Genomic DNA, 14,043 nt, shown 5'->3' on the forward strand with positions numbered 1-14,043 from the left:
AAAGGTCTGAGCTCCAAGCCCCGCTTAGAACTCGCCTCCAAGCCCATTCAGCCTTGGAAGGGAGCCGCCTTTCCAAAAGGTAGCAGAGGCGAGGAAGGGCAGGGCGCTTGGGCCACTCCCTGGCCTCCTCCTCCTCCCTCTTTGCGCGCTTTCATGGCTGTGAGTGAGTCACAATCCCTGCCTCTCTTGGCATGACGTCCAGCCCTTTGGGGTCTCACAAGTGGGGGAGCTGACCCCTTGCAGGGAAGACCTGGGGGGCTGTGGGGTGGGCTGGACCCACTTTGGGAAGGCTATGAAGTAGGGAGCTTGGAGAAGGAAGGTCCAGGCTGAGGTCAGGCATTCTTCTCTGGAGCCTCCTCCACCTCCAGTCCTCTTTGCCTGGTGAATGGGAAGTGAATGGGAAGGCCACAGCTGGGGCTCTTCCTGGCTTTGGATGCACTGTGGGGCCACTGCTCTGACCACTACCCCTTCCTTCCCCCATCACCAGCCTTCCATCTTTTGAACCATGGTGGGAGCTGCCCGGTCCCGGCAGGCATACAGCTTGACCGACATCACCCCCGCCCGGACCATTTGGGTCTACCGGAATGGGGACCCCTTCTACACGGGTCGGAAGTTTGTCATCAACCATCGCTACGTGCCCAACTTCGAGGCCTTCATGATCCAGCTGAACGAAGGGGTGCCCACGCCTTTCGGGGTGAGGAACATCTACACCCCTCGGCAAGGGCATTCAGTCACCGACCTGCCCGACTTTCAACAGGGAGGCAAATATGTGGTGGCAGGCCGGGAAAGGTTTAAGAAACTGAAGTAAGTAGGAAGGTGGCCAAGAAATGGTGCCCCTGGGCAGATCTTGGGTGACGCAAGCCTCCAAATGGTCAAATAATTTTGTTTCCCCCCCCCTTTTTTAAAAGGGTTCTTGTAGTTCTGGAAGGTTCCGAGATATTCCCGCTCTAGAGCAAAAATTTAAAATATTACTCTTGCACCTGTATTCCTAAATAGTAAGATGTTTGACAGTATAGTGGGCCTTCTACATCTGTTGTGGTTAGGGGCACAGGACCCCCATCAAAGTGCAAACAAAGAACACTATTATGAAAGTGCAAATGAAAAACTATTTTTTTAACCTGAGAGAACACCTCTCTAGGAATTTCTGGGTCCTCCAAAGGAACTCTGTGGTCAACATCTTCCAGACGTTGACCATAGAATCACACTGGAGGGCCTACAAATGCCTAGAGAAGTGTTTTCTCTCATAATCTCTAGGTCCTCCAGCACAACTCTGTGGTCAACCTCTGGCAGAGTTGTTCTGGGGAACCTAGAGATTCCTAGAGAGAACGTATTAAATGCACAAAAAATTAAATGAGCTAAAGTCAAATTTACAGAAGTGGAGGGCTAACTCCACAACAGCAATCTGTGTGTCATATGTGGCACCCAAGTGTACCATTGAGAAATAGCACTGTGACATTAAGGACTCCATTTTGCAAAGAGTATTGTAGATCCTAGAGTCAGTATGGTATAGTGGCCTCATGTTGGACTGTGACTGGAGACCAGGGTTCAAATTCCTACTCACCCATAGAAATCCACTAGAAACTTTGGGTGAGTCACACTCTCTCAGCCATAGAGGAATGCAATGGCAAACCCCCTGTGAACAAATTTTGCCATGATAGATTTGCCTTAGAGTTGGCATAAGTTAGAAATGACTTCAAGGCAATTGACAACAATCGTAGTAGATCCTTCTACCTTTCTGATTTTGTTTGGGGCCACCTGTATTGTTTGCCTAGTCCTCCTGCAACAAGGTGTAGGGTTTGGCATCCTTGAGGGCATGCAACCATGTAGAAATGCTGCCAATAGATAGGGTAATCTAGAACAATGCTTTCCAAATTATTTGAAGTGGAGGACAGGCAATTATATTTTTCCATTGCATCAAGAACTGGTACCATATTTTGACCCTTTGGCTACAACTGTTTCAGAGACTTGCAGCCTATGGCTTGTGGATCAGCACTGGTCTAAAACCCACCACTTATTTTATTTTTTAATAGCACTGGTGTAGAATTTTAATGCCATAAAACTTTCCTTCCTTTTCTCTTTCGTGGTGCAAGCTTGTGGCCCTGTTTCCTGTTGCGTTTTCTCTACCTATGTTGCCTTCCTCTTTTAGATTCTTCTGTTTTAAAGGGATATAAAACAATAGATTTGCTCTTCTGTCTGTCCTTTCTTCTCCTACCAGGATGAGAAAGGAGACAGAAAGATAAGACGGGCATGTAAAGAAGATACCTCTTTTACTTATATGCCTCTTTCTACTTCAGTTGGGCAGTTGTCCAAGAAGGAACAGCTGCAGGACTCTTCTTGCCAAATCATTTTATAGAGAGTGGAAAGAGATAGCAAAGCATGGTCTGGGCTTTGCAAATAGCTAGTTGAAGAGGTGATGGTGCTTGGCCCATCATCCATTGGCCAAAAAAAACAGATATTGCTAAAGAGTCTATACAGTGCCCTCTGTATCCATGGATAAAGAATCAACTATCCACAATTTGAAAATATTTTTAAAAGTATAAATTCCAGAAAGTAAACCTTGATTTTGTCTTGATTTTATATGAGGGGCTTTGTTTTACTATTCCATAGTATTTAATGAGACGTGAGCATTCATTGATTTTGGTATCAACAGAGGGGTCTTGGTACCAAATCCCAGTGGATACCAAGGGCCCACTGTATTTACATTAGTGTCCAACATCTGGCTATATTAGTTTCAGAAGGTTGAGGATGTCACCCATTTAATTTGGGACAGAGACATTTCCATGTTTAACTCTGGTTCTTTTATCATAGGGTTGCAAGGAACCTCATAAATTATCTATAATTACGTAAAGATGGTGCTCAAGTCTTTCTTAGCAGTCCTGAGCAAATTTACTCATATTTATAGCTCCCTAAGAGAATTAGAAACAGGGCCCAAATACCCTAAACACTGCAGATTATGTCTGGTCTTGGAAGCTAAACATAGTCAGTCCTGGTTAGGACTTGGATGGGAATCCACCAACAAATACCAGGTACTGTAGGCTATATTTCAGAGGAAGGAACTGACAAGACCACCTATGATTATTTCTTGCCTAAGACAATCCAATGAAATTCATACAAAGACAAAAAAACCACTTTGAACAAATCTTGCCAACAGAATACCATTATATGTTCACCTTAGGGTCACCATAATTTGGAAACAACGCACAATAACAAATTGTGGTGATAGCTGTTTAATAGTTTAAATGTACAAGTTTTAACATGTACATGTTAAATTCAGAGTGGTGATCTTGGCCTCCTTCGTTTTTCTTGGCAATCCTTTTTACAGTGATGAATTCCAATGTGAGTGCATTGTCATTTTTGTATCTGTGTTAAAATAGTAAGGTATAAATAACAATAAATTGCTTTTTATTGTTAATTGTTGTTAACGTTGCTGGTATTTATTATGTTTTAAATTTTATTTTTGATTTTGATTCTGTTTTACACTTTATGAGTTTGTGGTGTAAATCATATTGAGGTTTTTTTTAATAAAGAAAAGGAATGCATAAATTACATATAATAATAACTGTGGAATTGGAACTTGGGGTGATCTCCCCTTCCTTAAGGCTCTTAAAACATTCAGGGCACAATCCATATACAGTATAAATCTGCATAAAATTTAGAAATAATGTGTAGATAATTGTTACAATTTATTTGATTAAATTCTCACCCAAATTGTGCTACTAAATTTAATGAATTCCCCTCCGTTGTGATATGTAATCATCATTACCTCCACACATCAGATTCAATATAAAATAAATTGGTGTACAGTTCCATTTGAGGGGATGGGTGTTCAAAAAGCTGGATGGATGGATGAGTAGTGAGGCAGAGGAGGAGTGGAAAGGGGGCAAGGAAAAAGATTAGAAAGAAGAGGGTGAAAAGAAGGAAGAATCAAGCAGATTCCCTCATGTGGGAAGAATTAACATTTCCCAGTTGCAACTCCTTGAAAATTGCCCCCTTGTGTAGTAATTAGGCTGAGAAAATAAAATTGATTTGCTTCGCTTCTCTGGGAAATATACTTGTGGGCCCAGCTCTAGTAACACCCATTAGACAAGGAAAAGGACAGAACTTCCTTCTGTTCAATGGCCTTGGAATCCAAGCCAGTAAAAATAAATGAACGGTAAAAATCAGTTGAGTCCTGGATAAATACCATCTTTTAGCTTCACTTTCTCTTCTGTAAAATTAGAATAATACTTGTGGTTGGGAAAATTATGACGAAAGCAACTTCTTTACAGGTTGCAGTGTTATATACATAATTCATAATGAAAGTGGAAACTATGAAATTTGTTTAAATTGGGAATATTAATTAATGTCCTCTCCTGTGTTTTATGCTTAGACTGGTTTATGGGTTCCTTATCCAACAATGTGATGCCTTTTGTATCAACTCATGTTTTAGAGACAGTTGCTTTAGATATGTAATTAAAAGGACAATGCTACTTGTCATGTACCCAAGCAATTAGTATTATGGCTTTTTGAAAGCAAGATACAGGAATGAGAAAAAAAACTCAGATATGGTCTATCATGCTAAGTCCTATTCCAAGCCATGTAAAGCTGGGAATTTCCACTAATAGCTTAAGAAACAAAAGCAACATCACTTCGTATCATTTAATGGTCGCATTCTTACTGCTGGCATTCTATACCTGGGGTTACAGATCTGTAAGCGCTCCATATCCACTAACACTATATATTCACAATCATGGCACTATTGCCGCAATCATAAATGCATCTCAAACGTACTTCATCAGGCAGCAGCTGCAGTGAGAGATGGCAGTCTTTTCAGCTGGCAATCTGGAAGCAAGATGACAATATTTCTACTTCCCTCCTGCCAGCAAGTGAGGCTGCAATTATCAGAAGCATGACCTCTGTCCATAATTTGCACTTGCTGACAATGTGGGGATGGAAACATCATCCTTTACTCCCATCACAGCTGAACAGCCCTTGATCCCTTGGTATTGCTGCTGCCTGGTAAAGTAGGTTTGGAGGAGTTGGTCCAGGAGGCATTAGTTACACATTTGGAACTAAGCAGGCGATGTAGAATATAGGCCATTATTTTTCTATCCAGAATCTTGAATTAGTGCATTAATTAATTAATCTAAGACTTCTCCCTCTCTGTCATAATTACTGATAATGCAATTTGGAAATATTCTTTGGAAATATTCATTCAATCAATTGTTCCCATTTCCTCATCCTTGTTAGTATTTGGGAACAGAGGAAATTGAATGCATTTCCTCCCTTCCCCAAAGTTCACTACTTTTAGAATGAGAATGGAATGCAGAATTTCAGCTGCAGCTTAAATAGATATGTACTACTTTTTTAAATAAGTGATTTGTGAAGTTTTGTGTTGGCTGGCCCTCACAAAACTGAAGGGTTGAAGACAGTAGAATATTTAAACTTTTGTCGTATAAAATAAACAGAAAGACTCAGTTAAAACTTAGATGCTATTTATTGATAGAGAAGTATATTGTGAGTTTACTACATGGTTTCCTTTCAATAATTAGGCATTTATTATGAAATGATTATACTGTACATGAAGAACCTGTTAGTATATGTGGGCTTTATCAGCATGATTAAGATAAATAAATAAAGGTGTGGAAACCAGTTCAATTGTTGTGGAACTGAACTAATAAAATGAGATGGGTTCCTTATGACTTGCATGCCTACTCTCCAGCCCTGCTTTGATTCTTGAAAACCAGTAGCTGTTTTACAGGCAGATGCCTGACTGTACAAGTATCTTTCAGTTAATGATTAAATGTGTTCCTGGGCTTTACTTCTTTAACAGAAAATTTGGTACTAGAGGCAGGTACAACATGGAAAGAATAGGGATACCTTCTGAATCTCTTAACGTTCATGTGTGGACAGCAAAACAGAGAGACTGCTTACCTTGCCTGTTGTACTTGGGCACATTCAGCAACAGCAGGATTGTCTAGTGCAGAATCCTGTTCTTTCCCAACAGAAGCTTTATTGCATTAAGGCATGCATGCTGCTGCAACTAACACTGAAAATCTTGTGTTTCTCCAGTCCTCCTTCACCATCTAGTTTCTTTGTCAGAGAAGTTGTAACTCAGCTATGCCTGTATTTGTTGATCCAGATCAGATAAAGATCTATTTTGGGGTTGGTACTAGTTCAGAGGTAGGAGTCCTAGAATAGGGCCTTACATTTGATGAAGTGTTAATACAGTAGTTGCTTCTAATACAGGGGAAGGAGTCAGGCCTCAAGACTGCAACTTACAGCAAGCATAGACAGCATAATTGATTGTGAGAAATTATGGAACTTGCAGTCCAACATTAACTGTAGGGATGTATGATTCCCACCCCTGGAGTAGTTGAATCTGTAAATGCTTCTGTAAAATATGAGACCAATGGATATGCTGTATTAGATGAAAACACTATAATTGAATATGTATAATACTTTTGAATTCTTTAAAAATCTAATCGTATTTTTTCTTCAGTTATTTTAATATAGGGGTAAAGAAACCATACAGAAAGAAGGAGGAAGTAGTAAGTATTTCATCTGTTCCATTTTTAATACTTGAGAAGAGGAGGAAGCAATTGCTAAGGTTTATCAGTCCATCATGTATCAAGCTAATTTAAAAGGACAAGTTCAAGACATGGTTGAAATGTCACCATTTTCTAGTTTGGCAGTATTTAGCCACACTGAATTTATGATGGCATTTCATCTGTTGTGTATTAGGCCATCTGTACCCTACTTTTTAATTAGAATACTCTGTCAATGAAAAAGGTAAAATTTGTTATAAATAATTATAAAGCTATTTCTATTTTTTAAAAATGTTTTTGTTTCCATGTGTGTGCAAGCTAAAAAGTGTATGATAAATCAAACATAGTCACCATTGGTTCATTGGTACATAAGCGAAGGGAGTGCATATAGTTACCATAAGATGCATCATTGATAGATGAAAGTAAGGTGGCTCTCTACATCAAGAACCAATGACTGCCTTCAGACGTCACAATATCATAATCAATACATAGTACAAGACTGATTCAAGAAGAGTTGGATTCCTGTCTCATCAGGGATAAACTCTATGATAGTGTACTCTGCCTAATTGCTCCCACTTGTGCTCCAGTGGTGACAAGTGTGTTGCAATTTGTGGGGGAAGGACAAATGACAGAAATGTTGTGTTGAGTGAGAAGGTCATAACATTATTGCTTATAACGCCTGTTCAATCTTTAAGTGTTGAATGGAGCATGGGCCGGTATTTTTAATTGATTCTCTGATTGTCCAGTGCTCAGCCAACTCCACCCATTAGAAAAATCAAGGCAATGTCACACAAACACACTGCCTAAGACATCCAAATATCTCTCACATTCACCCAGATGCTATCCTATTACATGACTGTCCCTTCGATCAGCCACACATTTGCATGTGCAATCCTCCGCTGGTTCAGGGCATCACTGCATCGGTGTGCAATTGATACACTGGCAAAGCACAATCATGGAGCCCCCCTTGCATGTTCCCTTCACCCTTGCTTCACCCCATGCCCCCTGTTGGACTGTCTGGTTTGTGTATATTGTTATTACATCCATTGGCATTGTCACACTTTCATTTCTTTGCTTTGCTGCAGTCCCGCACTCATGTCAGGGCATTTATATGCAGACAGAAAGATGTGCATTTTCTGCCTTGGGTCAGACTGTTACAGCTTCTTTTTGCTCTGATTTTTAGCCCCAGAGTGCAGCTTCAGTCCAGTTTCCAGCCACTTTTGAAGCATGCGTCATTTAAATGCCCTGCCTTTAAAGTAGCTGGAAACCACTTTATTTTGTCCAGCTGTTTGACCCCTTTGACTCCTGTATTTTTTTGGAAGTTATAATGATACAGGTCCAAAATATACTGCAGAAATAATCCAGTTTGAGACCACTTTAACTGCCCTGGCTCAATCCTAGGGAATTCTGGGAACTGTAGTTTTGTGAGAGCACTAAAGTTTCCAGGATTTCCTAGCACTGAGCCAGGGCAGTTAAAGTGGCCTCAAATTGGATTATTTCTGCAGTGTGTTTTGGACCACTGACACTTCCTGATTATTGTAGATGTCATGCAGTAGGTAATAAACCTTTCTTGATGTATGCCTTTCCATGACAGCAAATAGCTCTTTTAGTTTCAAAAAGTCTTCTTACACTGATTTGTAACATACAACCAGATGATCAAATGGATCTTGGAACAGGTTTGAGTTTTTCAAACTCTTCCACTTGCCAACATAAAATTCTGTAACATCTCAACATTCTGAATGATTCAACAAGTTCTGTTTAGCCCAGAATTTAGAATTTTTTGAGTCTAGATTTTTAAACCTGAGGACCAACTGCTGATTCATGTTTCCTCCAATTTGAGACAGAAGTAAAGCTTTTAAAAGGCTGGTTTTATTAATATGCCTTTAATAGTATTCTTGAGCTTCTCACATTAGTTTTGTTAAGAGAATGCGTGCTAGTGTATGTATATATATTTCTTCCTGATTCCAGATACAGTTATTAGTCTGACCTTGAGACCATGTAATGCACATTCTTTAAATCATTTTTATTGGCTAGTATCTATAGAATTGTGCAAAAATACATACTGTATACCTGAGGGGAATTTGGATTTGTGTTTTCCCAAAAGGGGACCCTACAGTCTTCAAGGTGCCCACTTTTGAAAGTGGAGATCGGATGCTTTTTTTCGTTGTGCTGCAGTGCCCTTAATCCTTCCAATAGATTTGCACAATGTTTAGTAATACCATAGGAAAGCTTTTCCTGCAGTCCATTAAAAACAGGTGCCAGATTCATATGGCCCAATACAGACTGCCCAAGGAAGCTGCAGCGGACAAATGCACAGTTTCCTTGCACAGCAGAAAGAGTCCGCAAAAAGTGGGTTCTTTTTGCGGCGCGATACTGATGCCGCACTTGCAGAATCATTATCGCACCGTGATGTGCAGATGCTAAGCATCCGTCATGTCAAAATAGCAGCACCCATCTGTACAGGGCGCCGCCATTTTGACATATGGAATACGTGCTAGGGTTGCAGAGCGTCTGTAAGCGACATCCCGAGGCAATCCTAGCACATCATCAGGACGTGCATCGAGCCCTGTCTGTACCGGACCTATGTCAACTGCTTAGTTAAGAAGACTTAACTATGTAATGTCTCCTGCCACAACCCTCCCTCAGTCCACTTAAAGAGCTAGTTTTTGAATTGGGCAAAGGAGTTCCATTCAGATGGGGATTGGGGCTCAAGGAAGAGGATGTTTCCACTCCCTCTGACCAGCAAGTGAGACTGCAACCCAGGTCCTGCTTCTGATAGCTACAGGTTTGCTCACTGATCAGAGGAGAGTGGAAATGTCATCTTCCTTGTGCCTGGATCACCAGCTGATCCAGCTGCTGCATCTTAAAGTTATAGGAGGGCATGATTACCTAGCCTTAGAGCAGCTGCACATTCTTAATTTTAGGTTACAAGCCTGTCACTGCAAACGCTGAATGCCAGCCAGTTTTTATAATTTAGTTTTAGCAAAGAATGTTGTAATGTAAACAGCGTTTCCCAGATTTTTACAAAATGTTAATAGCTCTGAGATCTAGGGATTTAGAAATTAGTTTATCTTGATTACTCCTCCCCCAGTTGCTGTTTGTCTAGAAAGCTAAATGTACAAGTACACCTGTGATACCTATAAGGTTCTCTGGAAGGACAAATAGCCACATCAAGTGGTGTGACATGTGTTTGTGTGTGGACTACACTGGGTGACACCCAGAATAGGGGTACACATGCAACCTTTCTGGCTGCTCCGGCCCTGGGATTCCTCTTTTTGGCTGCTGGACCCCCGTGGCACTCCCTATGCGCTGGATGACACCTGTCATGGGGACACCATCAGGAAGATTTTAAATAGGAAAATGCATTGGGGAGAGGATTAACTTCCCTATTTTGCCAGATTTATGGGTCCAGTCTCAATTTTTCTCTCTTCCAGCTGCTGCCATTAACAATGGTTTAAAAATTGCAAGAGAGTTAGTGTTTCTTAATAATAATAGTGAAAGCCTTTCTACAAATGTCATCTGTCTAGTGGTGTATAACTCAAAATAAAGCAATACCTAAAAATGATAAGACCATATTAAACAGCATTAAAGCAATTTTTTTATGCTGTGTTTGGCCTGGGTTTGATTCTAAAGCAGGAAAACTTTGTCTTACTACTAGATTATGTGTTGCAAAGTTCATCCTTGTAAGCGGTTGCGATTGGGTCTTAGGAAGTAAAGAACAGGTATGAATTTGACCTTTAGAGTTCGGGCATATCTCTCCAAATTCATTATCTGAGTTTTTATCAAGTGCATAAATGATGATGTGATTGTGTCTCCACATTGACTTTAAGTATGACATCTTGTAAACAAGATCTTGTAAACATCATGTAATCTTTGTGTTACTGTTCTTTCTTTTTGCAGATTCGACCAGTAGTCCACAGTAATATACAAGTACCTTCCAAATGGCATTCGATATATAATAAGCCACGAAATATTAAGTAAGGATATGTTTTAATTTATTTAGCAACAAAATAAGTAATTAACAAATTTTGTAATAATTTATATCCGTACAGAAAAAAAAGCCTATAATAATAATAATTTTAAAAAGAACACTATGGCCCCATACAGACAGGCCAAAATAAAGCTGCTTCGGGTCACTTTGGAGGTATGCTGTTTAAATGATGCATGTGTCCTAAGAGTCTGGAAGCCGCACCAAAGCCACAATCCAGTCCTAAGGAATGGAGCACAGCTTTAGCACAGCTTCCAGCCTCTTAGGACACATGCATCATTTAAACATACCTCCAAAGTGACCCGAAGCAGCTTTATTTTGGCCTGTCTGTATGGGGCCTATGAGAATGTTAGACCAGGAGAGGCCTGAATTCTAATCTCTGTTCTGCCATGGAACTAAATGAATGGAACAGTCAATATCTCAGCATAACTCATGTCAGGATCCTTGTGTAGAGAGTGGGAGAGAACCATATCAATTATCCTAAGCTTAGAGAAAGGGTGAGATAAAAATGAACAAGTACAGAAGTTAGTTTGCCTTGTGCATGGGAAACATATCAGAGGAAGCTTTTCTTTAGTGCCTTTATAAAGCCTTTATCTTACATAGATAAATGGGGTTGTGGGGACTTGCAGTCAAAGTTGTAGTCTGAGATGGGGAGGTGAGCTGGGTGGCCTCTCATGGCCACTATTTAGTGAGTCTTCTTCCCATGGAGCACTGTAGGAAGGTGAAGGTGGCAAGACAGAGAGCCACTGAGAATCAAGCTGCCTGCTTGCTCATCATTGCCTTTCCTTTGTGACCAAAGTGAATACTGCAAGCTTTATGGTCTTCACTCCAGTTGGACAGAGTGACATATATTGTTGCTTGTTCCGCCAGCCGGGGCAAGTTCTTTGTGAGCTCCTGTTCACCCTCCTAGCCTTGTTTCCTTGTTTTCAATGATTCTAGTTCATGTTCTGTGTGCTTCTGTCACAAATATGCAGGGTGGGGCATGGGCTCTGGATCTGGAAAGGTTTTAAGTACCCTGAAATGGGTACAGCTCAGGGTTCCCTTATAGTATCTGAGGTAGGGAGTGAGACAGAAATGGCTCACCCAAGCAGGCATCGGCACGTTTCCAGCACCACTACAAGGACACGTAGGTGTTCTCACCTGGGAGGACTCCTCTTCAGTCAAGTCCCCGTTGCCCCACTTTCATTCTCTGGCAGAGGCCAGAGGTTTGCTCTCATTAGGAAGCAAGTGGACTGGCCGATGCCCAGATCCTATCCTATGCATGTGCTAACTAACTGCACAATAAATAGTTGTGGTCGTTTTCAACTCAAAAGTGTATGTGGAGTTGCACTTGGACACACAACAGCAATATTACTCAGCAAAGAGTATGGTCAAATGATAATTTCTTCAGAATAACAATGAAATAAATTCAAATAAAAGTTTACATGACTTTTTCAGCACAGAACCACTTGTATTTGGGATTGCTACTCTAAGTTTTTTAAAAACAAAACACAGTAATTTTTTTCTGAAATAAGTAAATAATTTGTGCTTTTCCAGAATTGTACTTAAGAGTTTTATGTGAAGGTGTTACTTCACATGACTAGAAATTTCATTTTTTTCAGAGTTTTTCTCCTTGAGTATATATATGTGTGTGTGTTTGTATAAAGAGACAAAGGGCATTGCCACATGTATAAGTTACTTTACTAACTTGAGGTGTCCTTAGCTGTTAAGAACAATAGGTACCATTCTTGCACCCTTCATTGTTCTTGTTGCTGTGCACTTTCAAGTCATTTCTGACCTATGGTGACCCCATGGTGAACCTATCATGGGGCTTTTTGGGCAAGATTTCTTCAGAGGAGATTTGCCATTGCCTTCCCCTGAGGCTGAGAGCATGCGACTTGCCCAAGATCATCCAATGGGTTTCATGGCTGAGCAAGGAATTGAGATCTGGTCTCCAGAGTTGCAGTCCAACATTCAAACCATTATGCCACACTCGCTCTCATTATTATTTGAAAATGAAAATTATTTCAATACAGGATCCACATTTTGTATCTCTACTGTCAATTCCACTAGATGGCCCCAAATATCCTTTGAAAACAATCTGTGTTAAAAATGTTTTCAGTGAAGCAGCCAGGCATGCCTCTTTGAAAGTAGACTTGTACAATATATTTCAGTAACTGACGTCTAAGTTGTAATTTTTGGTGTGTCACTGTATGAAGGATGCAATTTGAATGTTGATAATGTTACACTTATAATGAAGTAGCAACCCCCTGTTGTTGCAAATAATAATAAATAAATAATAAAATATTTATTTCTAGCCCGCCTTTCCTGTGATCAAGGCGGGTTACATACACATGCCAATACAGCATAGCAATACAATATAAAACACAATAAAACAACAAATACATTACATTAAAAATTGCAATAGCAATTACAAATTACAAATAGTTTTATTGCGACACTGCTGTAGACATAGGCTAGGATGTGAAAACAGGAGGCATGTCAGTGTGTCAAGTACACATAGTTTAATCGTCCAACACTGCTTACATTACTATAATAATATTCTTTTCCACCTTCCAGAAGGTCACCAGTATTGTTACACCCATGCTAACTGCAGTGATCCTTGTTGCTTTATTTCTTGGGTTGCCTGATCTTTTGAGCACACTGTTTATACTAGAGGAATGATACACATACTCTTCCCACACCATACCTGAAGGGAAAAATTGTCTGGGATGAGAACCAGGAATAGCCATCCTGGAAAAATATATAGCCATTTAAACAGCTTTGATGTTAGTTTCTGATCTATCCAGACTTTTCTTTTTCTGAAAAGGAGACTTTTGCAGCTCAGTCCTAATCGTATTTACCCAGAAGTAAGTCCAATTGATTTCATTTTGATTTAACTTCCAGGTCAGTATACTTGAGACTACAGATTTAGTCCCAGATTGCTTCCACATATCTTTGCAGGCTGAGGAAGAACCATTTTCTAATATGGGCTTCCGTGGAGAAATCAATTGATTCTATTATCTCTTTAAAAGGATTGTACTTTATTTCCTCTGGGAATTGTTGAGGACATTGTTGGTTGCTATAGAGGGAAGGTAATTGAATTTTCAAACTCTGTATCTTTCTTGGGTTCTCCAAATGGACGTATTTCATTTCTGCCTCTCATACCATTTCAGGTGGAAACATGTAAAATATACAATATTATCTGATCAGTTTAAATGTTTTATCCTAATAAGTTAAGATTTAAAATCTACCAATGAAATCTAACTTGCAAGATTCCCTAATGAAACACACTGAACAATTTTTTCAATAACTTTTCCTATACACTTTCTTGTGTGTCTTCTTAATATAGTGTTTTCACAAATGGAGATACGTTGATACCACCTATTAAAATTCTCATACCCAAGTTTACACTGAAAAGTTGGAATGGTGTCCTTGGACTGGTAAATGAAAAAGTATTTCCTCACTCTGGAGCTGTTCATAGGTAAGCAGTGCACTTTGTAATTTAATACAGCTACTATAACAGAGGGCTGGAACAGACCGTCAGCT

General features: G+C 40.0%; 1 protein-coding gene across 11 annotated transcripts in view; it reads left to right on the forward strand.

The window, feature by feature from the left end:
* LOC149311482 (doublecortin domain-containing protein 2C-like) overlaps nt 1-14,043 on the forward strand; it is a 71,901-nt gene that overhangs the window by 24,232 nt on the left and 33,626 nt on the right. For 8 of the 11 annotated variants that reach the window (XM_089528582.1, XM_089528589.1, XM_089528586.1 and 5 more), the window contains exons 2-5: nt 488-804; nt 6,482-6,530; nt 10,428-10,504; nt 13,847-13,978. In XM_089528582.1, coding sequence (XP_089384708.1) covers nt 506-804; nt 6,482-6,530; nt 10,428-10,504; nt 13,847-13,978 — 557 coding nt within the window. In that variant the 5' untranslated portion in view covers nt 488-505. Of the gene's footprint in view, nt 1-87; nt 160-357; nt 805-6,481; nt 6,531-10,427; nt 10,505-13,846; nt 13,979-14,043 lie in introns of those variants that run through there. The other 3 variants (XM_089528583.1, XM_089528584.1, XM_089528593.1) reach the window with 3 other exon arrangements.

Source organism: Sceloporus occidentalis, unplaced genomic scaffold (genome assembly GCF_023333645.1).
Source record: "Sceloporus occidentalis isolate IW3139 unplaced genomic scaffold, rSceOcc1.0.p SCAF_6, whole genome shotgun sequence".
Classification (NCBI taxonomy): domain Eukaryota; kingdom Metazoa; phylum Chordata; class Lepidosauria; order Squamata; family Phrynosomatidae; genus Sceloporus; species Sceloporus occidentalis.